Source organism: Tachyglossus aculeatus, chromosome 8 (assembly GCF_015852505.1).
Source record: "Tachyglossus aculeatus isolate mTacAcu1 chromosome 8, mTacAcu1.pri, whole genome shotgun sequence".
Taxonomy (NCBI): Eukaryota; Metazoa; Chordata; class Mammalia; order Monotremata; family Tachyglossidae; genus Tachyglossus; species Tachyglossus aculeatus.
This window is the reverse complement of record NC_052073.1, coordinates 11,875,085-11,900,080: the sequence shown is the minus strand read 5'-3', so window position 1 is coordinate 11,900,080 and position 24,996 is coordinate 11,875,085. Positions and strand designations below refer to the sequence as shown.

At 43.9% G+C, this 24,996-nt stretch overlaps 1 protein-coding gene across 5 annotated transcripts in view; it reads right to left on the bottom strand.

The window, feature by feature from the left end:
- TSHZ2 (teashirt zinc finger homeobox 2) overlaps positions 1–19,173 on the bottom strand; it is a 380,154-nt gene extending 360,981 nt beyond the window's left edge. For 3 of the 5 annotated variants that reach the window (XM_038750106.1, XM_038750107.1, XM_038750102.1), the window contains exon 1: positions 18,072–18,293. In XM_038750106.1, the coding sequence (XP_038606034.1) occupies positions 18,072–18,111 (40 nt within the window). In that variant the 5' untranslated portion in view covers positions 18,112–18,293. Of the gene's footprint in view, positions 1–18,071; positions 18,294–18,489; positions 18,564–19,145 lie in introns of those variants that run through there. The other 2 variants (XM_038750105.1, XM_038750104.1) reach the window with 2 other exon arrangements.
- Positions 19,174–24,996: the final 5,823 nt, after the last annotated feature.

The following is a 24,996-nucleotide window of genomic DNA, read 5'->3' as shown; positions in this document are numbered from 1 at the left end:
CGCTCAGTAGATATGATTGAATGAGTAGGAAATCAGAGAGGTAAGGTAGGACGGGTCCAAGTGATTGAGTGCTTCAGAGCCAATGGTAAGGAACTTCTGTTTGCTGTGGAGGTGAATGGGCAAACAAGCACTAGAGAAACATGGATAAAATGGATCTGTAGGAAAACAAATCACTGTACTAAATGCTTGGGGAAGTACAATACAATAGAGGTGTAGAAACCATCCCTGCCCTCAAGGATCTTACAATCTAATCATATTTTATTTCCTCCTTAATAATAGGGAGGGGGGAGAGAATTACGAAGGGGAGACACTTACACCAGTAAATACGGATTGTCTCCTGGATTTTATGGATTAACCTTCTCCATATTCTACTCATTTGGAGAGACTCTCTCAAGGCCCTTGCTGACATTTAGGTTGTAACTGAAATGTAAAATTGGAATTTTGGCTGACACAACTGACTTTTTTTTACAAGCTACTAACTCTTGAAGACACTGAGTGTCTCAAATGGGGAGCTGCATCTGTTTGCCAGATATTTTGCAAGCCCAATTGCCTAGTGATACTGACTAGAAACAACCTAAGGATCATTTCTTTCTTTGCCTTAAAACAACTCTCTTGCTTGCATATTGCAATTCATGAAACCTCTGCACAACACACCTGTAACTCCTGATCAAACTAAAGAAAAATTCTCACCAAGGCTCTGAAATACAATAATGTCTATGGTGTGGCCTATTACAGACACACAGTGAGTAAATTAAATCTTACAAAGAGTAATTCATTTCTAACTCAATCATTAAAGGATTAAGAGAATAGCAAATGTGGTAGCTTGCTATATGTGCACAAACCTTGTTGTAACCAGAGTTGTAATTTTCAGGAACTGGCTGGGTAGTAAATCTAAGGATTCCCTTTAAACAAATAGTTCCACTTTTGCTCCCTTAAAATCTCTGAGTGTGATAATAAACCATAGGACTTCTGTGATTAGGCCATTCAGTTCTCAGGGACAACTAGCCAGCTGAAGTTACTGGCAGAGAAGTCTAAAAAAAAAAAAAAGATAGGCTACCGATTCCCAAATACACCAAACTGAAGGGGAGAAAAAAGTTGAATATTGCAGTATAGAAAGGTGAGGGGAAGAAAGCCCGGACCAAGTCAGCAAACATCCCTAGGTATACAAGCTTCTTTCTGTAAACTCACAACCTCTTCTATTTTTATAAGAAAAGGTTCTTAAATATGACAGACCAAGCTTTGAAATGGTGTACTCACAAATAGCACATGCCAGGATCCTTGACAAAACTACTAGTGCAGTTACTCTGCGAAACAAGCAGAGACTAAACTCGCAGACAAAACCAGAAGAAAGAGCAGGTGATTTGCATCAATTTAAAGGGCCCCACCTGGCTTGACTGGCCCTTACTCCCAGAGGATTCTGGAAAATGTAGTTTCTAGGGAAGGTTTTCCTATTTCCCCCTCAGCACCACCTCTAAGTGGAAACTTGGACCTTACAACGATCAGAATTTTACAAAACACAGCCTTACCCCTACCACTGATGAGGAAGTGAAGTCAGGGAGAAACTCTGTAATTTGATGGTTCAAAGGCAGTGCCTTGAATCATCATCATCCATCTCTTTGGGGCAACACGGTGGCCTCACTTCCTATTGTTACGGCATTTTTTAAGTGCTCACTACATGTCAAGCACTGTTCTAAGTACTGGAGTAGATACAAGTTAATCAGGTTGGACACAGTCCCTGTCCCACATGGGGCTCATAGTCTTGTGAGCCACAGTTTTACCCCCGGAGCTTACATTTTCAAAATTAAACAAAGAACTGCAGACATACAAACACTTCTGCCCCACTCTGGGACTTAATTTTTGGAAAAACTTTTACCCGATGACTTTATTATTTCTATATATGTAAATTTATCTATCTACATATATATATGATATTAAATAAATTCTACCCAGAATGGTCGGTGTGGTCATCCTCCAATCCTCCAGCTCTCATTTGCCTTCAGACTAGTTAAATAGGCATGAGAACTGTAGTCCTTTAGTGTGAATAGCTTCTATGCAAAATCACAATCCCCAATTTTATTGACCAAATTTATAATCCATCACAGCTGTTGTTTTCAAAATTGAGAGAAATATAAAAAGCCCATTTTTGCTAAAGTTGTGGTTATCCATTATTATTGTTTTTTATCTTAGGGGATTTCTGCAAGCATAGTTACCAAAAGCTATATAGTCGCTTTTCTAATTCAGATAATTCAGCTCCCCATAGACCAGCAGTTTGAAACTAAAATACTAGAGTCAAAAAACAAATGATTCTCCAGTGGAGTTTGCAGTACAGTTAGAGATGAAATACTTAAACCAATGCACTATTTGAATGGTAACTACAAATTCAAACAAAAATCAGGCCTTTGTAAAAATTTCACATGTTACAGTACACATTTGGAAATGTCTTCATAACTGTTCTTTAAAATGTTCTGTCTGTGAGTACTAACAGGTCACTGCACAGGAAATGCACGACTATGTTACATTTTAATCAGGGAATATAAAACACTGTCTAGAAGGTTACGAGGCCCTGGAGAACATAGTGAGTAGGGAACATTTACAAACTCCAGGTCAATATCCCCATTACATCACTGAAAAAAAATAAATTTATGAGGTTACATTGTATAGATGTTATAATTTGGAATTGTTAACCTATTCCTAAATGAGGATATTGGCTGAAATATAACCCTATCTTTTGAGAAATTTCCAAAACCAATGCTGACACTCAGAGCTACTTTGCATATTCTTTGGACAAATTTCCACATAATCAGAGTTTCCCACAAAAGATAATAAGGATAAAAAGAGAAAATATAAAACACAATGGTAACTATAAAAACTTCAGAATTCCACATAAAAAGAATACTGACTTTTTGCTCCTCTAAAGGCGGTAATTTAAAATTATTCCTTAAAAGCCATTTATGATGTATTTGGTCAATTATTTTTAGCCTAAGCAATTGGAAACACAGATGTTCATGGCGTAACTATCTTTACAGTAAATAATTCCTCAAAGAATGTATATTTGTTGAACCTGAATCATAAAATGACAAAAAACTGAAAATAAGTACGGGAAGACAACGACGCAATTGTGCAACATTATGTGTCTATCAAATTTTTGCTCCTTTTCCTCAGTTTTTTTTTCCACCTCCCGTAATCTTAAGAACGGGTTCTGTTTTTAAAGTTTTTAATACGTGTTGGAATCACTGTTTTTCTGTTCCTTGATTTGTCTCTGAAACCCTGAACCCATTCAGGGAATGCATATGAAAAACCACACAGCCCATCCAAGTAGTAATAATAATAACAATAATAATAATAATTATGCCAAAAGAAGAACTCCAATTAAGTTGATCCCTTGGGATCATCTAAGAAGATCAAAATCCCACAAGAAAATTATGTTATTAGATTTCTAGTGGGATTTCTAGCTATAGGTTTAGATAGGTCAGTAAGTTTCAGGCACCTAAGTGCAAGGTATCTGAATCACCAAGCAGAACTGAGGTTATTTTGGCTCACTGAAAAAAACAAAAACAAGATCCTTTCTCTTGCATTGTCTATGCTAGTCAAACTCAATTTTGTCTTTGTCTTTCTTTTGTTTTGTTTTACTAGTATTTGTTAAGCACCTTATACCAGGCAGCACGGTCTAATGGATAGAGAACAGGCTTGGCAGTCAGAAGGTCATGGGTTCTAATTCTGACTCTGTCACTTGTCCGCTGTGTGATCTTGGACAAGTCACTTAACTTCTCTGTGCCTCAGTTACCTCATCTGTAAAATGGGGATTGAGACTGTACGCTCCACGTGGGACAGGGGCTGTATCCAACTCCAACTCGATTTGTTTGTATTCACCCCAGTGCTTAGGAAAGTGCCTGGCACATAGTAAGCGATGAACAAATACCATAATTATTATTATTAAGAGCTGGGGTAAATATGGGATAATCAGGGTGAACTCAGCCCATGACCCACATGAGGCTCACGCTCTTAATCTTTACAGTTGAGGGAACTGAGGCACATAGAAGTTAACTGACTTGCCCACGGTCACACAGAAGACAAGTGGTGGAGCAGGGGTTAGATTTGGTTATCCTAATTTATCTGAACACTCCTTCAATCAATCGTATTTATTGAGCGCTTACCGTGTGCAGAGCACTGTACTAAGCGCTTGGGAAGTACAAGTTGGCAACATATAGAGACATTACCTACCCAACAGTGGGCTCACAGTCTAAAAGTCCTTGATCACAGTTCTTGATCTTATTTAGTTTGCTACTATGATTCAACTTGTTCCCTGGATCCCCCAAGAAACTTAAAAATACTATAAAATTTACACTTTAAAAAAAATCATATTTTTGGCCTTTTAAGAGGACAGCTCTTCATTTTTTTGGGGGGTGGGGGGCGTATGGCTCTCTTCTTTCTGCTGTCAGAAATGATATTATAATTCAGAGTTTCCCCCTTCTACTAGGGGGAACATTTTGTCAGGTGTCAGAAAACCTGACTTCCACTCTTAACTATTCATGTGAGTGGTGGGCCTCTCCATCTCTTCCCACTATTCTTGATATCTCTTTTCAGATATACAATCTCTACCCTGCTCCCTAGAAGCAGCTTGGCCTAGTGGATAGAGCTCAAACCTGGGTGGTTTTGATCCTGACTGCACCGCTTGCCTGTTGTGTGATCTTAGGCAAGTCACTTCACTTCTCTGTGCCTCAGGTAACCTCATCTTTAAAAAGGGGATTAAGACCGTGAGCCCCATTTGGGGCATGGACCGTATCCAACCTGATTAGCTTGTGTAAGAGTAATAATAATGATGTTATTTGTTAAGCACTTACTATGTGACAGGCCCTGTGCTAAGCACCCGGATGGATACAAGGAAATCCAGTTGGATGTAGTCCCTGTCCCACGTGGGGCTCAAAGTCTCAATCCCCATTTTCCAGATGAGGTAACTGGGGCCCAGGGAAGTGAAGTGACTTGCCCAAGGTCACACAGCAGACATGTGGCAGAGTTGGGATAAGAACCCAGGACCTTCTTTACCCCAGGACTTAGTACAGTGACTGGCACATAGTAAGTGCTTTACAAATACCTTTAATAAAAACCCATCCTGCAAATCATTACTTTACATATAATGCAGTCATAGCTGCATAAGGACAAAAGAAAGTCATATTTAGCAGTCCTCCATTCCATCCAGCCAAGTGCTCTGCCACTCCCACAGAAGACAACAGATCACTGAATGCGAAACAGTATGATAACTGCCCTCCAGGGCCTCCAACCTACAAGTTATGAATGTACCATCCAACGTGCCCACCATTTACCTCTTCGTCTCTACCTTTCTCTTTATTCGTCCATTACGGACCTCTCATCCATGAATTTATTCAAGCTCCTTTAAAAACGACTGCTATTTTTGGCCTGTACGACTTCCTGTGGTAATGAATTCCATACGCTTCTCACCTGCTGTGGGAGGAAGAGTTTCCTCTGGCTTCAAAAGGTGTTTCCCCCCAACCCTGGTGTTACGGGTTTTGGTGAACAACAATTCCATGTTCACCTTGTCCGCACCCTTGGTAACGTTGTAGTCTTAAATCTTGTTTCCTCTGTTTTCATCCACCAAAGAACTCTAACCTTTTCACGCTATCCTCATCCCCCTCAGGCCATTTCCCCGCACTTCCATGGTCATGATTACTTATCACTGCTTCTATTCCCCTTCCTTCAGCTATCCCACAGACTGGTCTGATCATCCAATTGTTTGCCTAAAAAGCTGAATGAACTGGACCCCGTTCACTCTTCCTGCTCAGCTGACCCTAATGAGACAGCACGATAAATGGAAGCTTAACTTATAAGGCTTCTTTTCCGCGAGGCCTGTTCAAATTATATTCTATAGCTTTGAAACATTCATGCTGACTTATCCAAAGCAAGTAACACTTTTTGTCAAGCAAGTAGGAGAGGGGGTGACCCTTTGCTTCATCACTGTGTCTGTCCCCAGAACAGGGTGGTTAAAAAAAAAAAAAGAACCACATGGCTGGTAAGTCTTTTGAACTTACAAGACTAGTCAACAAATCTTCTAAAAGAGCTGCTCAAAGCGCCAAATAAAGAATTCTCAGTTTCATGCGCTGCTTTTTCTCTTGGAGATAATCCTTTGTTTTTGATTACTTTTTCTTTAAATTCGGAGTATTCATGTCAGTGTCACAAGAAATGAAATACTTAGGGGTAAAAGGTATCTTTGGAAGTTCTGTCAAATATCATGAGGTGCTTTAAGAGAAAATTCCCCAAGTGTAGTTTTTCATTTGTTAAAGGAAATAATGGTGCAGCGTAATTGCATTTGTTCCATATTTTTTTTGCCTGCAAAGAGTCATGTTCTACAAGTGATTTATGAGGAACAGATGAATGGTCTCTGAATTATGGACTCATCCTCAAAGATGTGGTAGGAAATGGAGATACCCCATATGGGTTGTGTTGATTTTTTTTTTTTTTTTGCTTTTGTTTAATAAAATGGGAATTTACTTGGGAGAAAGCAGCTATGGAAAGTTACAGTAGCTTTTATAAATCCTATTATTCTACTCCCACTAGACTTGAGGTTTAAAGATGGTGGTTTGAGTTTGAACAATGCAGGAACCCAACTTTGCAAATTTATTCTATTTGACATTAGCTACACTTGGTCCTTTGGGAATCCTGCTGAAAAATCTAGGGAAAATGTATCAAAATCCTCATTTGGATTCATGGCATATTTGTATCTAATGTTATTCCAGGGTTGCTTAAATTTTGTGTGGTTACTTTTTTATGGTATTTTTAAGGCACTTACTATGTGTCAGGTACTGTACTGTACTAAGCGCTGAGGTACATACAAGCTAATCAGGTTGGACACAGTCCATGTCTCACATGGGACTCACAGCCTTAATCCCCACTTTAGAGATGAAGTAACTGAGGCACAGAGAAGTGAACTGACTTGCCCAAGGTCACACAGCAGGCAAGTAGCATATTTGGGATTAGAACTCAGGTCCTTCTGACTCCTAGGCCTGTGCTCTACCCGTCAGACCACACTGCTTCTCTTCTTGCAGATAAAGGTATTCAGAAAAAGATCCAGAAATATATTTCTGCACATTAACCTTCCGCAAATCTTGGTTCAAGTTACCCACAAACCCATAGTCTTTATATATATCGCAAAGAAATTATATTCCATACTTGGTGATGCATTCATTGGTCCAGTACAAAATATTTAGAAAAAGATCATTTATGCTAGGGTGGAAAAAAGAAGGGCAGTAGGAAGCTGATTATAGGAAGGTTTGAAAAGAATGAAGAGGGAAGAAAGACGTGAGGGAAAAAGAACCAAGATGACAAGAAAATAAAGAAAGAAGAAAAGAGAAAGAAGTAGAGGGGAATAACAGAATCTTCTGCAGCTTTAGAAAGATGAGGCAGTTGCCTGCAGAAGATTCCTTCCCATTCTCCAGCAATCAGGGATTTCACCACCCTCAGCGGAACCCCTTAGACTCTTAGAGGGCTCACTGCCCTGAAGTGAACTTTGACACTAATCAATCGATTATTTATTGACTGCCTCCCTGTGTGGAGCACTGTACTTACTAAGCACTTCGGAGAGTACAATAAAGTTAGTAGTCATTGTCCCTGCCCTCAAGGTCCTTACGGTCTAGTGGGAGACAAGACATTAAAATAAATTATAGAGGGAGAGAACCCACAGAGTATAAAGACATGTACTTTAGTGGTACATGGATGTGTACATCTGAGTACTCAAGTGCAGAGGAGACCCAGAAATGTTAAAGCAATGGTAGGGTGGGAAATAGGGAGATGAAAGATTAATTATGGAAGGTGTCCTGGAGGAGATGGGATTTCAGCAGAACTTTGAGGTGGGGAGACCAATATTTGCCGACATGAAGGAGAAGGAAGTCCTGGACAAGAAGGAGGGTATAAGAAAGAGGTTGGCAACAAAAGTGAGACAAGAACAAGGCACAGTAAGATTAGCTTGAGAAGAGACTGACTACATCCAGACTGAGCCCGAGTTTATTTTTCTTAGGCCCTACCTGAACTTTAATTTACCACACTCCTGCCAGGAAGAAAACAGAGGTTATTTTCTCTACCCATGTTAAAAAAAAAAGACTGACAGATCATCTGTTCTTTACAGCCTCAACTTCTCTATCTCGCCACCAATCTCAGGCCCATGTCCTACCTCTGGCCTAGAACGCCCTCCCTCTTCATATCTGACAGACAGTTACTCTCCCCACCTTCAAAACCTTACTGAAGGCACAACTCCTCTAAGAGGCTTTCCCTGACTAAGTCTCCATTTCCTTTTCTTCCACTTCCTTCTGCATCACCCTGCCTTGCTCCCTTTATTCATCCAGCGCTTAGAACAGTGCTTGGGATATAGTAAGCACTTAACAAATAACATCATCATCATCCCCCGACCCAGCCACACAGCACTTATGAACCTGTCCATAATTTATCTATTTATATTAATGTCTAGATGGGACACAAGTGCTGCAGGCTCCTGCAGAATCTCTGGGGATCTGGCTCCCACGGAGGAGATGCCAGAAAGAAAATGTTTCCTCTCCTAGTTGCTAGTTTTGGTGGTATTTGTTAAGCGCTTACTACGTGCTTACTTAGCACGTAGCTTACTTACTAAGTGCTTACTTACTTAGTAAGCACTGTACTAAGCACTGTGCTGGATCCAAGCAGCATGGCGTAATGGATAGAGCACAGGCCTGGGAATCAGAAGGTCATGGGTTCTAATCCTGGATCCACCACTTGTCAGCTGTGTGACCTTGGGCAAGTCACCTCACTTCTCTGTGCCTCAGTTCCCTCATCTGTAGAATGGGGATTGAGGCTGTGAGCCCCACGTGGGACAGAGACTGTGTTCAACCCAATTTGCTTGTATCCACCCCAGCACTTAGTACAGTGCCTGGCACATAGTAAGTGCTTAATGATTATTATTATTATTATTATTATTGTCATTATTATATGTTAACCAGCTCAGACACAGTCTCGGTGTCACATGGGGCTCACAGTCTAAGTAGGAGGGGGGAACAGGTATTGAATCCCCATTTTACAGAGGAGGTAGCTAAGCACAGAAAAGTGAAGTGACTTGCACAAGGTCATACAACAGACAAGCGGCGGATCAGGATTAGAATCCGTGATCTTCTGCCTCCCAAGCCCCTGCGCTATCCACTATGCCATGCTGCTCTCCCAAATTTGCTGGAGAGTTAGGAAGGCGATAACTAAATCTCCTAGCTCTGCTCTTGACTCTTCCGGGAGATTGGCAACTATTGAGACCCACCTGAAAGGGATATTACAATCTTTAAAAACTGGCTACAATGTCCTGTTGGACCATGCATCTGCTGTTATGCTGACCACATGCAAGTCATTTCACTATTTTGGGCCTCAGTTACCTTATCTGTAAAATGGGGATTAAGCCTGGGTGCCCCATGTGGGACAGGGACTGTGTCCAACCTAATTGGCTTGCATCCACCCCAGCACTTAGTATGGTGCCTGGCACACAGTAAAAAGGGACTAAATCCTCCTCCCTCCAACTTCAACTGTGAGCCCCATGTGGGACGGGGATTGTGTCTAACCTGATGAACTTGCACCTACTCCAGAATTTAGAACTGTGCTTGCTGTAAGCACTTAGCGAATACCATTAGAAATCATTGTTTAATGCTTTACTTCATATGAGTCGAACAGGTGAATTCAAAATCTCTTAATAGCCCACCAAAACTGTTACTAGCCAATAATAACTTCATCTATTTATGAGTTTCACGGTAACAAAGTCCCCGATGGTATTGAGTAGCAATCGTTGGGTGACCTGTTCTGGGTTAATTTTTCAGTTTTTCATTAAAATTCTCCCTTTCAGGCCCTGGGTTTATGAGCCCAAGTTTTTTTGTAAGGCTGTTACAGATGGCTATTTTCACTTAATGTTGCAAAAGTAATATCACCTTCACTCTGTTATGAAATGTTCCAAGACCAATGAAAACGAGGGGAAAACCCCCTCTAAATTCTGCATTCTAACCTTTTTAATAAGAGGAAATGGCCAGAGGCTATGCTGATGCAAAATGTGTACTTACAGCTATTCATTTGGGCATTTTCTTCTGCACCAAATAGTACCTAATGCACAGAACAGATTCCACTTTCTCCTTATCTAAGGAGCCATTTGCATCCTTCTAGGGAATAAATGAGATGTTCCCGAGAGACACAAACAATTTCAGAGCTCTGGTCAATGGAGAAGTTGATTTGAAAAAGTCCAGTAGAGTGTTCATGAAAATATTTATAAGCAGTGGATTTCTCTTCCTCACAACAGTCGGGTTTTTTTCCCTCCAAAACCTGGGCTCCCCATCTCAATGTTCCCAGAATAGTTCTGAGCAGTGGGATTCAAATGAGATATGAGATGCTTCTTTCAATTTCATTAGAGAGGGCTCCATTTGAGCCAAAACTACCTTAATTCCACTATTCATAATTATTGTAATTGAAAAGCAATAACTAAATACTGTCCCTTTCAAGGAGAAAATTTGGTGTGTATATACTCAATAATGTATACGTATGGTAATAGCATATACATATTCAATAATGCTTTCATGACTGAGAATAATATTCAATCATTTCAAAGCAGTTTTCCCACGGCAATGTTTGTGCTTTTATATTTGAATCCTGTAGGTGTATACCTCAGTTAAATGCATTCGCAGAGACTTCAAATATAAATATTGCCCTAGGAAAACTGCTTTGAGTTGATTGAGTAGTACTGTCTCAGTTAGGAAAGCACTACTGAAAATGGCACTCAACTGGTTAAGGAATTAATATTAATCATTACAGGGAACTAAAGAAAACTGAGTTTTCTTAACCCAAATTTACATTAGATCAGAAAACCGTGATTTCTGGAAACATTAGGCCTCCTCCTTAGCAGCAGTACATAGACACAACGAGCTCTTCAATGAAAATAGTCTTTTGAGAGAGATGCAAGAAAAGCCAAAGAGCTCCTTAAAAATCGTCACTGCTTCATTGCCTCTCATTTGCCAGGAGGAGATATGTGTTTAAAATGCAATGTTATTTTCAACCTCTTCTTCTGTAAAAAAGTTTGGAGCTTGAAATCAGAGGTGGTCCTTACATTTTTCTTCAAGCATCTGTAGGTTTGTCTTTCAACAATCCTCTAGGGTGAGGGGCTAATATTATTGGTGTCATTAATAATTTGGTAATAACTGCAATCGAGTCTACCGTGTCGAGTATGTGGTCACCTAAGTGACTGCCTAAAAGATAATAATACACTACAGATAACACACTAGAAAAGGAATTGCATTAATAGGATTTATTGCAAACCCAGCGCTTAGAGCAGTGCTTTGCACATAGTAAGCGCTTAACAAATACCATTATTATTATTATTATTATTATTATTATTATTAAATCCTTCAAACATTACCAAATAACTTTTTTTAAGTATTTTCTGTGCTGGCCACCGCTCAACGCTTTTCCATTATTTTTACTATTTTCTAATTGTGGAGATTTGAAACAATTTCCCTGTGCCTAGACTACTAATCAGATTCTTTACCCAGATTCGTTGTGCCCCCCAAATACTTTCATGTGTATATCACTTTGGCGATTTCTTCAGCGTCCTGAAGGATTTTTTGGATGCCCTACAAACACCTCTACCTAAAGAAAATGAAAGACTGAAAAAAATGACAACTGGAACTTTTAATGGTTTTCAATGATTAATTAGATTGCTTTTTCAAATTCCTCTGAATGATTTAAACCATTACAACCACGGAGTTCACTTTTGAAACAAGTACTGTATATCAGAGACAATTTTTCCATTTACATTTCTGATTGTTTCCGTCTGCCTGTATTCACACACATGAGGTCCTCTGAGAGGATCTGTTTCCAATAAACCCGGAGTGATTTCTCAACTAAACTGAACACTACTAATAACTGTGATCACTGCAGATTAATATAAGACCACGCATCACCCCGTGCATTCTTTTTGGAATCTTTTCCTGTCACTTTGCAGACACAGCTGTAATTAATTCTCATCAGACAGAAAAGGACATTCTGTCTGAAAATCCCAAAGCTGTAATCATTATTCTAAATGAAGAAATGTTTTACTCTCAAAGCCAGTTTCAACATTTCCCCCTTTTAAGCGTAAGTTTCTCATGCAGTAAGGGAAAGGTCAGCAGTAGTAAGAGAGGAAATGTACATATAATGGAAACAGTGTGTTTCCAAGATGCGGCTACCCTTGAAGTCATGATAATACACTGCACTTTCTCTGTTCTGAGAAATTAGGGTATTCCCACGTTGCCAGGAGGGTAATTATTATGAAGTTACGATGGCTGGGACCAAAATCGAATAGCTTCTAGCCAGAGGTCACCTTGGCGATCATTTACCGATTTTATAAAATTGAAAACAACTCTTTAAGCCACTACTTCGAAAATATTGTACTTTAAAATAACCCAAACGGCGATGCCCATACTACATAAATCAGTGTTCGCTTGGTGAAGGAGGGGAAACGGACCAGCGCTATTGCCAGAGCCCATTTACAGCGCAGGTAAGCAGAAGGTATTCAGAAATGCGGATAGAAACCGGGGGGAAAAGTGAACTTGCATTGCCACCAGAAGTCGACTAACTGCTTTTAAAACTCACTAGGCAACAGAATGTTTTGTTCACTCACGGAGTTTTTGCCTAGCACTAATTTTATATTGATAAAAATCACTCATTTTGATGGTAATTAAATATGTAATGGAAAAGCACTGCTTCAGGGAAGCGATGCGAGACCTTTAATTGTTAGCTTAATGTGTCTCCATCTGACTTTCTATCAAACAAAAATGATACTATCCTCGAATCTGTCTAACGCTAAGGTGGGACTTTTGATTTTGCGGAGGGGTATCCCAGAGGGCAATCCCAATCTAATCGGGCAAGAACGACCTAGCTTTTGTTTCGGACGCAGCCTGGACTAACTTGGACATTACTGTTCCAAATTTCGGAGACTTAATCGGACACGAAGGTCTATCCCGCTATTTTATTTTGCACCGGCTAATTATACATTCCGTTTTCAGAGGGATGAAGCCCAGTTTTCCCTAGGCTGACTTGTTAAAATCGGCTCCGGTGATGAGCGTAAGAAGGGCAGTCGGTGATGGGTATTTTCAGTCCTCCCTATTTCTACAGCTCAGTTCAGCATAGTCTCCCCAGCCCCTGAGAGTGGCAGAGCAAGGTGTGAAGATAAAAAGTTCCAGCTCAGTGGGGTGGGCAGTAAAGCGGGAGAAGGATAAGTCCACCACTCAGTGCGGGGAGCTGAGGAAACGCAATGTTTCTAGAGGCGATCTTCCAGGGTGGCACGTGTTGTCTTCTCGGCGGATTCCTCAAACGGTGGAACGATGGAGGACCAGTTTGGAGTTAAAAGTAGATGGGCGGGGTTAAAGGAATTTAAGAGGACAGAATTCCAGAAAGAAAAGGGAAATAGGCAATCATAATATTTTCCAAAAGAAACCAGGAAAAGTTTTCATTTAATTAAGGGAGACTCCGGGGAAGTGCCCTTGATTTTACAAGGCCTGTGCCTGAACTCCCCGTCACTTGTAATCTACCGATGAGGGTTAATGTATTGTGTCCTGATATGGCAGATTAAAAATGAAATCAATAAATGACTAAAACAAATGGGCTTTTGAGATGTCCCATTCAATCCTGGTCTTTAAGGGTGAGGTGGGAAAGAGGAAAAGGGGAATCCGGGGGCGGGGGTAAGGGACCATTTAACAATCAATTCAGATATAAAATGCAATTTGAATGGCGGCTAATTTGGTGTATGCTTTAGCTGGGAGCAGACATATTAAGGACCAGCTTTAATTAACCAGCACACTAAGGGCTCTTCTTGTTTATGGACACCTTAGCTTCTGTAGTCAACTGTCAGAGATCTGAAGTATGGAGGAGCTAAAGGGTTCTGAGACGTAAGAAATTTAGATGTTTCTGATGGGTACTTGTTTTTCTAGAGGACCTTTAAAAAAACGAAGTGATCCTGCCAGTCGAATTTCGATTTCCTCGAAACTGGTTTCTCTTAGCCAGTAAATAAAGGGGAAAGGTAATGTACAAATTACGCAGTTGTGATTCTTGCTCTCAGTGATCACTGCTCATATCGCACCTTTTAATCCCAGAGCCATGGATACTAAGAAAGTGGAAAAAAAAAACCTAGCAGGTCAGCTAGTCTATCCCCACTGCAGTAGGCAAGACTGTCCCTGCTGAATATGTTTCCATTTAAATAACCTGTGCTATTAAGGTGCAAATTGCAACTTTTAAGTAATGATTGCTAATAGTCTTATGTTTACTGCCACACAAGGACATTCATGAAAACAAAATCTGCATTATTCATCTCCATATTAAATAAACAAAATAAATATAGTAGCTGTTCATTGTAAATGCATTTTCCTAGAGCTCAGGTTGTCAGATAGCCTCTGAGAGACAGCACAGAAAAAAAGCATCAAGTCTTTTAGAAAAAAAATGCATTAAAATGAACTGCGTCCAGATTTTTGTTTGTTCACCTTAAGAGCAAAGTAGTGATTCGCAGTTGCACATCTAGGCGAGCTGAGGTAGGGATAGGAAATGTTCAAGGAATTACTACTGTACGATTGTGTCCAAGAGCCACTTCCTATCCCTGGCAATAGTAGTGACTCAAACTGCTCTTCCTTTTTCAAGCCTCTTTCTGTCCGCCCTCCAACCCGGTCCAGAATTTTAGGGAGGGCAAGGCAGACGTTTGTGGATTTCAGGCACACTTCCACCTCAAAAACTGACTGGATTTCAAGGGAAGGTGAAGCATGTGGAATTGAGCATAGTAAAAAGCAAAACTTTACAGTACTTTGGTGTCCTGCTATACAGAGCTGAGAGTGAGTTTCACAAGTAACGATAACAATGCAATATCATCTAGAATTACAATCCCATTAAGGAAAAACATCTTAAAAATTACCCAAATGATAGTGAAAGTTAAGAACTACACTGTTTCTGAGGGAATTTATATTAGGAGAACGCAAACCTACACTTGATATGGTGATATTTGCTGCCTTGTTGAAGTGAATTTAACTTTTTTTTTTAAAAAAAGGACCTAAAATTACTGTTATTCAGACGCTGTACCTCAATTATCTAACGGCAATGTCTCTTCTATCATAAAGCTACTAGGCCTGGTCTAGAAACCAAGGGTTTAAAGTTACTATTACAAAGAGGTAAAATCGCCACGTATATTCCAGTGGAGAGATCGGTACCGAACAGCAGGACTTGACTGCAGGTTCACTTGCCTGTTCTTTCTAAGTTTCTCATTATTCATTAATCATCCTAGAACTCTGCTTTCAAAGTTAGTGCAGGGTAGTAATTATTTTCAGTTGGGCAGAGTATTTAATTTTTAAGAAATGACCAAAGCAGGCAAGGGCAGGTTTCTCCCCATCGTTGTCCTTTCACTGGATGTTAACTGGGTACAGAAATCCAAAGTGGCAAACTTTTCTTCGGTGTACCTCAACTGATACGGTGGACTGCATGGATGGCTTTGAATGTGGGGAAGGATGATTTCGAAGTGCCTGCTTTTTCAAAAAATTCTGAAAATCAAAGCGACAAAAAGAGTCTTCTTCTTGATGTGAAATTCACTTTCAGTTCAAGTGTAATTACAGGATTTCCCCACCCCTATGAAAAATAGGATCCAAATATTATCTATGAAAGTGAAAGCTAAATTCAGAACCCTTAACAGGCCAAGAAATTGAAACTACAGGCACAAGTTCTGAGCATGTAAACTGATTAAAAAATACCCATAGACTCTGACTTGATGAAATGGGTCTAATTTAAATAATGCAGTATAGGATTATATTCCATACACCTGAAACCTCATTGATCAGAGAATAAATATAATCAAAGTAGTGCGATTCTGAGCAATGCACTTTTGTAATGAGCAGACTGAAAGAGACTCGTCCAGCCATTCTGGTAATTTAAATTACTGCCTAGTTGTCAAGGGCCCTTACCGGAACAAGAAAGGAAAAAAAAAAAAAGGGTAATTTTCAGGGCAACATCACTTCTTGCTGGACTTCAGCCCAGGGATCTCTCACAGGACAACAATAAGGATGTTATCTATGATAACCTAACTAACTGAATTCTTCTATTTCCTTAACTAATCGGAGATCTATACTCCACTTCCCCATTTGGGCATACCGGATTTTACCTTGGTCAGATAAGAAATCTGAGTTGAAAAATAAAGTGAATCAAATCTCCGATCATTCAGGTACAAGCAAAAAGACGGAGCAATGATCTCTAACGAGGCCTCGGATGTTGAAGAAACTACATAACTTACTGAGCGAGCAGTGTTTCACCATATGAGTTATCTCCTTCTGAGGAAAACAACCAAATAGGGCACAGATATCCTTCTTTCAAAGGACCCGGGTCTGTGCTACTCCACCTAACCTACTGTAGTTAGAAAAAAAGGGGAAGCGCTCAATAAATACGATTGAATGAATGAATCTCCCCTCGGAAGACACGCCAATCGTCTTCCCAGAGCATGTCCTGTGCAGTTTCCTGGGCTAAAATCAGGTAATAACATGTGAGGTTGGGATTACACGTAGGTAAATTAGCCACGGCTATATACATGAAAAATATCCTTTTGCCACAAATCTCTACCCACCTTTGATTCCCCCCAAGCCGTTACTTTTCAAACTTATTTCAAGTGGATCACTGAACTTGCCCACATGTTTTGTTCTGTGTGGTAAGGGGGAAAAATGCGCGAATATCGGTAAGACAACTACTCTCATGATCCCTAAGTCAAAAAAAAAAAAAAACCAAAACCGAAAAACTTTGCTTTTCTTTAAAGCACGGATCTTACTCGGGACACAAAGAAATAAAAACCGCCCACATTAAAAGCCAAACAAGATAATAATTGTGCATGTCTGGCTAAGAGAATCTAGAGGGCAAGCCTTGCGTCACAAGCACTTGGGTTACCATGGTGAGTGATTTATTGATATATATCAAGAATGAATAGATCAAAGGCAGCAAGATGACAGGTGATCAATCAAATGTCAAATCAAAGCTGGCAATCAACTGGAAAGCTGATTTTTCAGTGGGTGGGTCTGGCAGGAGAAAAATGAACTTTCATATTGCACTTCCCAGAAACAAAACCCCGGCATACTATTAAAAAAGCAATTAGGCAACCTAAAAGCAAACTCTTTCAAAGGCTCATTGTACTCCGTTTCTATCATCTCCTAACAAAAAATAACAAACATTTTTAAAAAATCCAAAGCGGAACACATTTACAAAAGTTCAAAACTACTTTCCTCTCTGGCCAAATCTATCTGTAACCGATTTTTGTTTCCACCGGGCATTTTTTTTTTTTTAAATAGGTTTGGCAGGTCAGTTGATTCGAAAACATGGGTCCTTTTATAACACATTCAAAGTGTTCCTTGGGTTTCCTGTTACAGTTTTCACCATGACGATCAAAGGGAGACGCCACCGTTTCCATGCCCTACCAGTCCCTAACTGCCTGGCACCTAACAGCCTCAAAAAGGGGTTAAAGCCCTACTTTCCCACCGAAGCGTTAACGGTGGGAAAAGGGGGTGGAGGGGGTGGAAGAGGTTCAGAGAGAACCCCCAAACTTGGAATAGGAGAGGAGCACGAAGTAGGATGGAAAGAAACTGGAAGAAAGTTAGGGCAGGGACTCTTTGGAAGGGGAAGGGTGCGTGGGGAGAGTTTGGGAGGGAAGAAATGCCAGTTGTCCCCCAAGTAGGAGGGTTTTCAGGACACTGGGGAGGAGGGAATAGGTTGGGACCTCTATCTATCTATCTCCATGATCGGTTTCCCTCTCCTTGGGGGGAAATGGGAAGGGGGTGAGGACTCCCAAACGCCCGGAGTTACAAAGGGATGGGGAAGGGGGTGACAAGGAGGGGGCAAAGGTGGGAAGGTCGAGAAGTGGAAAAGGAGCAGATAAACCCAGAAAAGGGGGGATGTTCTTTTTTGGGGGGGGGAGGGGGGGACGGACAGGAGAGTGAAGAAAGTGGGAGGAGAAGGAAAGTGGAGAGCAAGAGCCCCAAACTGCAAAGTGCAGAGGGAGAAAGAAAGAGAGACAGAGAGAGAGCTCGGCTTACCTGCAGCCCGTTTGGGTGCCTGCTGTTTCCTTCTTGGCATCGCTCTACTTTCTCCAATCTCACTTCTGTCCCCAGACCCGAGCAGCTGGGGAGCTCCGTGCCTCGTCTCTGCCTTCTCTGCCTCTTTTCGCTCTCACTGAGGGTCGTCCCTCCACTAAACGGATAAGAAAAAGCCTGTCTATGTTGTTGTTGTTGTTGTTGTTGGAGGATGAGGTGGTGGTGCCGGTGGTGCCGGTGGTGGTGGTGCCGGCTGGTGTGTGGCCCCTTCCCCTCCCCCCCGCCCCCCCTACCCCGCCACCGCCACCACCACCACCCCCTTTTTTCTCTTTTTTGGGGGGGACTGTGGAGACACTTGATTTCTTTATTAAACATCCAAGACCGGGATGAAACGAGAGGAACCGTGCAGGCACACACGCACCCCCAGCACGCACACGCGGAAAGATAAGGCAGCCCGGGAAAGGTAGTAGCTTTTCTCCTCCTCTTCCTCCTCCTCCTCCTCCTCCTCCTTCCTCCTCTCTTTCCCTTCCTCCTCCTCCTCCTCCTCCTCCTCGCTGCTGTCTATGGCGGATTTGTGTAGGGGGGGTGGGATGGGATGGGATGGGGTGGGGCGGGGCGGGGCGGGGCAGGGCAGGGCCGAGATGGGGCCGCAGGGCCGGGGCTGCTGTCAGATGGCAGCCTGGGAGGGACGGGGGACAGACAGGACGAGGGGACGTTTGGACAGGCAGGAAATCGCCAATTCGCACACACTGTCACACACACACACACACACACATCACACACATACACACACACACATCACACCCATGCACACCCACAGGCAGGGCGAGGCGATGCCAGCAAACATCGATCCCCCGAACCAACTGAACATTAACAAACTCCTCCTCCTCCTCCCCCTCCTCTCCTCCTCCTGCTCCTCTTCCTCATTCATTCACTCACTCACTCAGTCAGATTGATTGAGCGCTTACTGTGTGCAGAGCACGGGACTAAGCGCTTGGGACGTACAAGGCGGTCCTCCTCCTCCTCCGCCTCCTCCTCATTCATTCCTTCATTCAATCGTATTTATTGAGCGCTTACTGTGTGCAGAGCACTGGACTAAGCGCTTGGGAAGTACAAGGCGGTCCTCCTCCTCCTCTCCTTCCCCTCCTCCTCTTCTCCTCCTCCTCTCCTCCTCCTCCTCTCCTCCCCCTCCTCCTCTTCCTCTCCTCTTCCTCCTCCTCTTCTCCTCCCCTCCTCCTCCTCCTCCTCTCCTCTCCTCCTCGTCCCCCTCCTCCTCCTCTTCTGCTCCTCTCCTCCTCCTCCTTTCCTCTTCCTCCTCCTTTTCCCTTCCTCCTCCCCCTCCTCTTCCCCTCCTCCTCCTCCGCTCCTCTTCTCCTCCTCCCTCTCCTCCTCTTCTCCTCCCCCTCCTCCTTTCCTCTTCCTCCTCCTTTTCTCTTCCTCCTCCTCCTCCTCTTCTGCTCCTCCTCCTCTCCTCTTCTCCTCCTCCTCTCCTCCTCTTCTTCTCCTCCTCCTCTCCTCCTCCTCTTCTGCTCCTCCTCCTCCTCTTCTGCTCCTCCTCCTCTTCTGCTCCTCCTCCTCGTCCTCTCCTCCTCCTCCTCCTCTCCTCCTCCTCCTCTTCTGCTCCTCCTCCTCCTCTTCTCCTCCTCCTGCTCCTCTTCTCCCCCTCTTCTGCTCCTCCTCCTCTCCTCTTCTCCTCCTCCTCTCCTCTTCTCCTCCTCCTCCTCTCCTCCTCCTCTCCTCCTCCTCCTCCTCTTCTCCTCCTCTTCTGCTCCTCCTCCTCTCCTCCTCTCCTCCTCCTCCTCCTCTCCTCCTCTTCTCCTCCTCTCTTCCCCTCCTCCTCCTCCTCTGCTCCCCTCCTCCTCCTCCTCTTCCTCCTCTCCTCCTCTCCTCCTCCTCTTCTCCTCCTCCTCCTGGTCCCCTCCCCGCCGCGACCCGATGACAGGGAGAAATTGAGGCAGGCAGGCAGGCAGGCAGGCAGGCAGGCTAAAGGCAGGCAGGCTAAAAGCAGGCTAAAGGCAGGCTAAAGGCAGGGAGAGTTTATTAAAGAGCCAGCGTCCCGCAGCCTGGGGAAGGGAAGGCGGAGGGAAGGCGGAGGGGAGCGGAGCAGCAGCAGCTTTGGCAGCAGCATCCTTCCCATCTTTCCTCCCAAGGCCCCGGGCCCCTAATGCCGGTCGGCGGTGGCTGAGGTGTGGGCCCAGCCCTGTGCCCCCCCGGGCCCCTCCCCCCGGGTGGTCCGGCCGGTGCGGACAGAAGGCAGGGAAAGGGCAGTGGGGCCCCGTTTTTTTCCTCCAGGGCGGTTGGGGCTGCCCAAAGTGCCCCCCGCCAGCCGGGCCGCCGCCGCTCCTCCTTTTCTTTGCCGCCCCCCTCCAGCCCCTTCCGCTTAGCACAGCGCTGGGCACGTCGTAAGCGCCCCCCAGCCCCTCCTCGGATGAGGACCCGGCCGCCCCGTTTGCGGGCAACCACTTTTCCAAGTGGCGTTCCCGCCGGCCCCCACAGGCCACCTCCTGGCGGGAAGTTTGTCCCCTCCCTCAGCGGCGCTGCCTCCCGGAGGCCCTCCCGGATTACCCTTTCCCCTTGCCGGCCTCCGGTACCCGACAACGGCCACTGCCGCGTGCCCCGGGCACGTGGGCACTCGCCACTTCGCCCCCCATCCTCATCATCTGTCGCTTCCCACTTCCTTTCATTCACTCATTCATTCCATCGTATTTACTGAGCGCCTACTAATAATAACCAGGAGGGTATCGGTTAAGCACTTGCTAGGTGCCAAGCACTGTCCCAAGCGCTGGCCCTGGCCGGGCCCACGGCCTTCATCCCCATTTACCAGATGAGGTCACTGAGGCCCAGAGAATACTAATAATGATAGCATTTATTAAGCGCTTACTATGTGCAAAGCACTGTTTTAAGCGCTGGGGAGGTTACAAGGTGATGAGGTTGCCCCACAGGGGGCTCACAGTCTTCATCTCCATTTTACAGATGAGGTCACCGAGGCCCAGAGAAGTGAAGTGACCTCCCTAAAGTCACCCAGCTAAGTGTCGGGATTAGAACCCACAACCTCTGACTCCCAAGCCCGGGCTCTTTCCACCAAGCCATGCTTTCCGAGCTACTAAACCCTTGGAAAGTACAATTCGGCAATTTGTTTACCGTGTCCTTCTCCCCCGGCTCCATTGTAAGCTCCTTGAGGGAAGGGATCATCACATCTGCCTGCTCTACCGGTCCCAAGTCTTACAATACAGCACTCTGCGTAAAGTCAGAACTCCATTCATTCATTCATTCATTCATTCATTCATTCATTCATTCAATCGTATTTATTGAGCACTTACTGTGTGCAGAGCATTAGGACGATGATATGATGGTATTCGTTAAGCGCTTGCTATGTGCCAGGCACAGTACCAAACGCTGGACTGGATACAAGCAAATCGGGTTGGACACGGAGTCCCTGCCCCACATGGAGCTCACAGTCTCGATCCTCATTTTACAGACGGGGTCACTGAGGAACAGAGAAGTGACTTGCCCAGGGTCACGCAGCAGAGGAGTGGCAGAGCGGGGATTAGAACCCATGACCTTCTGACTCAGGCCCATGCTCTATCCACTACACCATGCTGCTTCTTCTCCTGATAGACGGATTGATATCAGGACCCGAGTGGATGTGGAAACAGGGCCCGGGGTATGGGGGTAGGAGGAGGGAGAAGGCTTCAACGCCTCAAGCCACACTAGCATTTTTTGGTCTGACAGTTGAGCAACATAACTGCCACGAGCAAACTGGGAGACCCCAAAATTCAGGGTTCTGGGTAACCCCCCATCTGCCCGGATCTGACCACTGCACAGTCCCCCCAAAGTATAGCTCAGTGTAAGGAAGCTGGTAACGAAAGTGACCTCTTTCCTTCCACGTATTCTTTTGCCCGGTCCTGACCCGCGGTAATAAATGATACGGTTCTGTATGAAATCTGATCTCTGGACCTTAGCCCTCAGCCCAGTTATACCATTGGCACATGCTCCTTGCAAATTGCCTTGCGGTATTTACAACAACCCTGCAAGACAGGCAGATACTTTCCCTGATGCTTTCCCTGTTTTCACAGAGGAGGAACAGAGAGGTTAAGTGGCTTGGCCTGGGTCACTCAGTAACTCATTCGCTCAGGCAGGTTAGAAATTCAGTCTCTAAATCCCCAACCTATTACATAAGCCACCACACACACACACTTCCCCACTCCTTAAATGAAAGAATATTATTTGAAGAAATATGATGTAGTGAGAAGGGTAGGTGATGCGACCTATCTGTATGGTGAAGTTTATCCAAACTACGTCGCACATGCTCGCTTCAGGAAACTCAAATTCGGGGATACTGGAAAATGAAGGTGGGGAGAAAAATGGAAAAGGAGGTACAGAGCGATGGTAAAGGTCACTGACCTTTGCTTCTTCACTGTCCAAAAAAATCTATACCTTAAGGATTCAGTAAAAGAGAGGGGATTAGTATGTATCATACGTGTATAAAAACTGTGAGCCCATTGTTGTGTAGGGACCATCTCTATATGTTGCTGACTTGCACTTCCCAAGCCCTTAGTACAGTGCTCTGCACACAGTAAGCGCTCAATAAATACGATCGATTGAAGGAATGAATATAAACGTTTATATGTATATATGTACATATGTACGCTTTTGTGTCAACTCCAATCCTAATTTTCTACGCTTGACAGCTAAAATTAATTCATTTATATCTTACCGAAGCTAGTCCGTTGCCCTAGGCTCTCTTGAACTGCGCAGTTGGTAGGTTGGTTTCTTGCTCTGCAAAATGGAAACTTCCTGGAATGGGAATTGCTAACGCAAAAGGGTTTAGGCTATGTTTTCGAAGGATATAAGGCTATTTGTAGGGGGAAAAATATTGAAGTCACTTGGAAATGAAATGATTTGGGTTTTGAAGCGTTTTTAAGGGCTATTAATAAATTGAAATTACATTTCAAGTGCAATGCAACCTAGTTAGAAGGAATAGAAAAATGGGTCTTTTGGTAATACGTTACATTACTCGTTCTCTTCAAGTTGGCTCCTTAGAGGACGCAGTAGAGGGTTGGGCTTTTCCATAATAACTGAGGCCTACCGGCTCCTTCAACTTGTGCAATTTCACTATCCAGAGGAAGACATAAGGTGATGGTTCATCACCCTTTAACCTAAGAACTCCAGCTTTTTTTTGGATTCAATAAGACTGTAGTCCAAGAGTAATCCTCAGTTGCATAGTTGACTCCAAAAACAGTCGTATCATCAAAAGCAGTGGTCTCATCTGTTCTGATTAGGACTACGTATCCTATTGCACTTTTTATGAGTTTCCGCCTGGCCTATTGAATTGGACCTGCTCTGACAACTTCCCCTTTCCGTGACGGAAATTTGACGAAGCTGCGTGGCCTGGCTTAGGGATGAAGTTTTTCAATAAAAAGGATAGTACCACGCATATGTTCTGCATGCGGCATATTGCAGTGCAGGCCCTCGACACTCAAAATTCACTCATCTAGTGATATCATATTCTACCATGACTACTACATCAGCCTCTTTGCAAACTTCCCTGCTTCCTGTCTCTCCCCACTTCGTTTTTTAAAATTAATTTTATGGTGTCTGTTAAGCACTTACTATATGTCAAACACTGTTCTAAGCGCTGGGGTAGATATAACTTAGGTTGGACACAGTCCCTAATCGCATGGGGCTTACAGTCACAGTTCCTCTTCATATCCGACAGACAATTACTCTCCCCACCATATGGAAGAGACATCTCCTCCGAGTGGCCTTCCCTGACTAAGCCGTCATGTCCTCTTCACCCACTTCCTTTCTGTGTTGCCCTTGCACATGGATTTGCTCCCTTTATTTACTCCTCCCTCAGCCCCACAGCACTTATGCACCTATCCACAATTCATTAATTTATAGTAATGTCTGTCTCCGTAATTTATTTACTTATATTAATTGTCTGTCTCTCTCTCTAGACTGTAAGCTAATTGTGGGGAGGGAACATGTCTACCGACTCTGTTATATTGCACTCTCCTAAGCGCTTAGTACGGTGGTCTGCACAGAGTAAGCGCTCAATAAATATGAGGGATTGATTGATTGCCTCTGGGCTAAGGCTGCCAGAGGAGCCCTGAACATTCATTCATTCATTCAATCGTCTTTATTAAGCGCTTACTGTGTGCAGAGCACCGTACTAACGCTGGAGAAAGTATAATACAACAATAAACAGTGACATTCCCCGAGACAGACATCGATACAAATAAGTAAAATTACAGGTATATACATAAGTGGGAGTGAGAGGTGGGGAGAGCAAAGGGAACAAAAGCAGGGTGACGAAGAAGGGAGTGGGAGAAGAGGAAAAGTGGAGCTTAGTTTGGGAAGGCCTCTTGAAGGAGATGGGCCTCCTATGAGGCTTTGGGTTGCTCCTGGGGGAGCAAAGGGAGCAAAGTCAGGGTGACACTGAAGGGAGTGGGAGAAGAGGAAAAGTGGGGCTTAGTTTGGGAAGGCCTCTTGGAGGAGATGGGCCTTCTATGAGGCTTTGGATTGCCCCCGGCTGCAGCCACCCCTCTAGCCCCTGCTAAAAGCTGCCTTTCAACATGGCAGAGTGGAGCCTGCTTACCCCCAAGGCACTATCCTTCCCAACAGGGGAATTCTCTCCCCTTTCTGCAGCCCAGAAGTCACAGCCCCCAGCCTCATGAGGCCAGAAGTCCAAGCCAACCTAGCCCTGCTAAACTGGAAGGGTAGAGAGCACTCAAACCTTCCTGGAGAGAAGCCAGGGTGGCAGATCACCCCTCAACCTGGCTTCTCCTCCCCTTGTCCCGTCCCCCAAACCCTGGGCTACCAGCAAGGAGTTCACCCAGAAGGAGCCATTCTGGCCGCAGCCCCAAGAAAGCACCTGCCCTGGGGCTGAACATGTTAATAGCCCCATTAGCTATAACAAATAGTC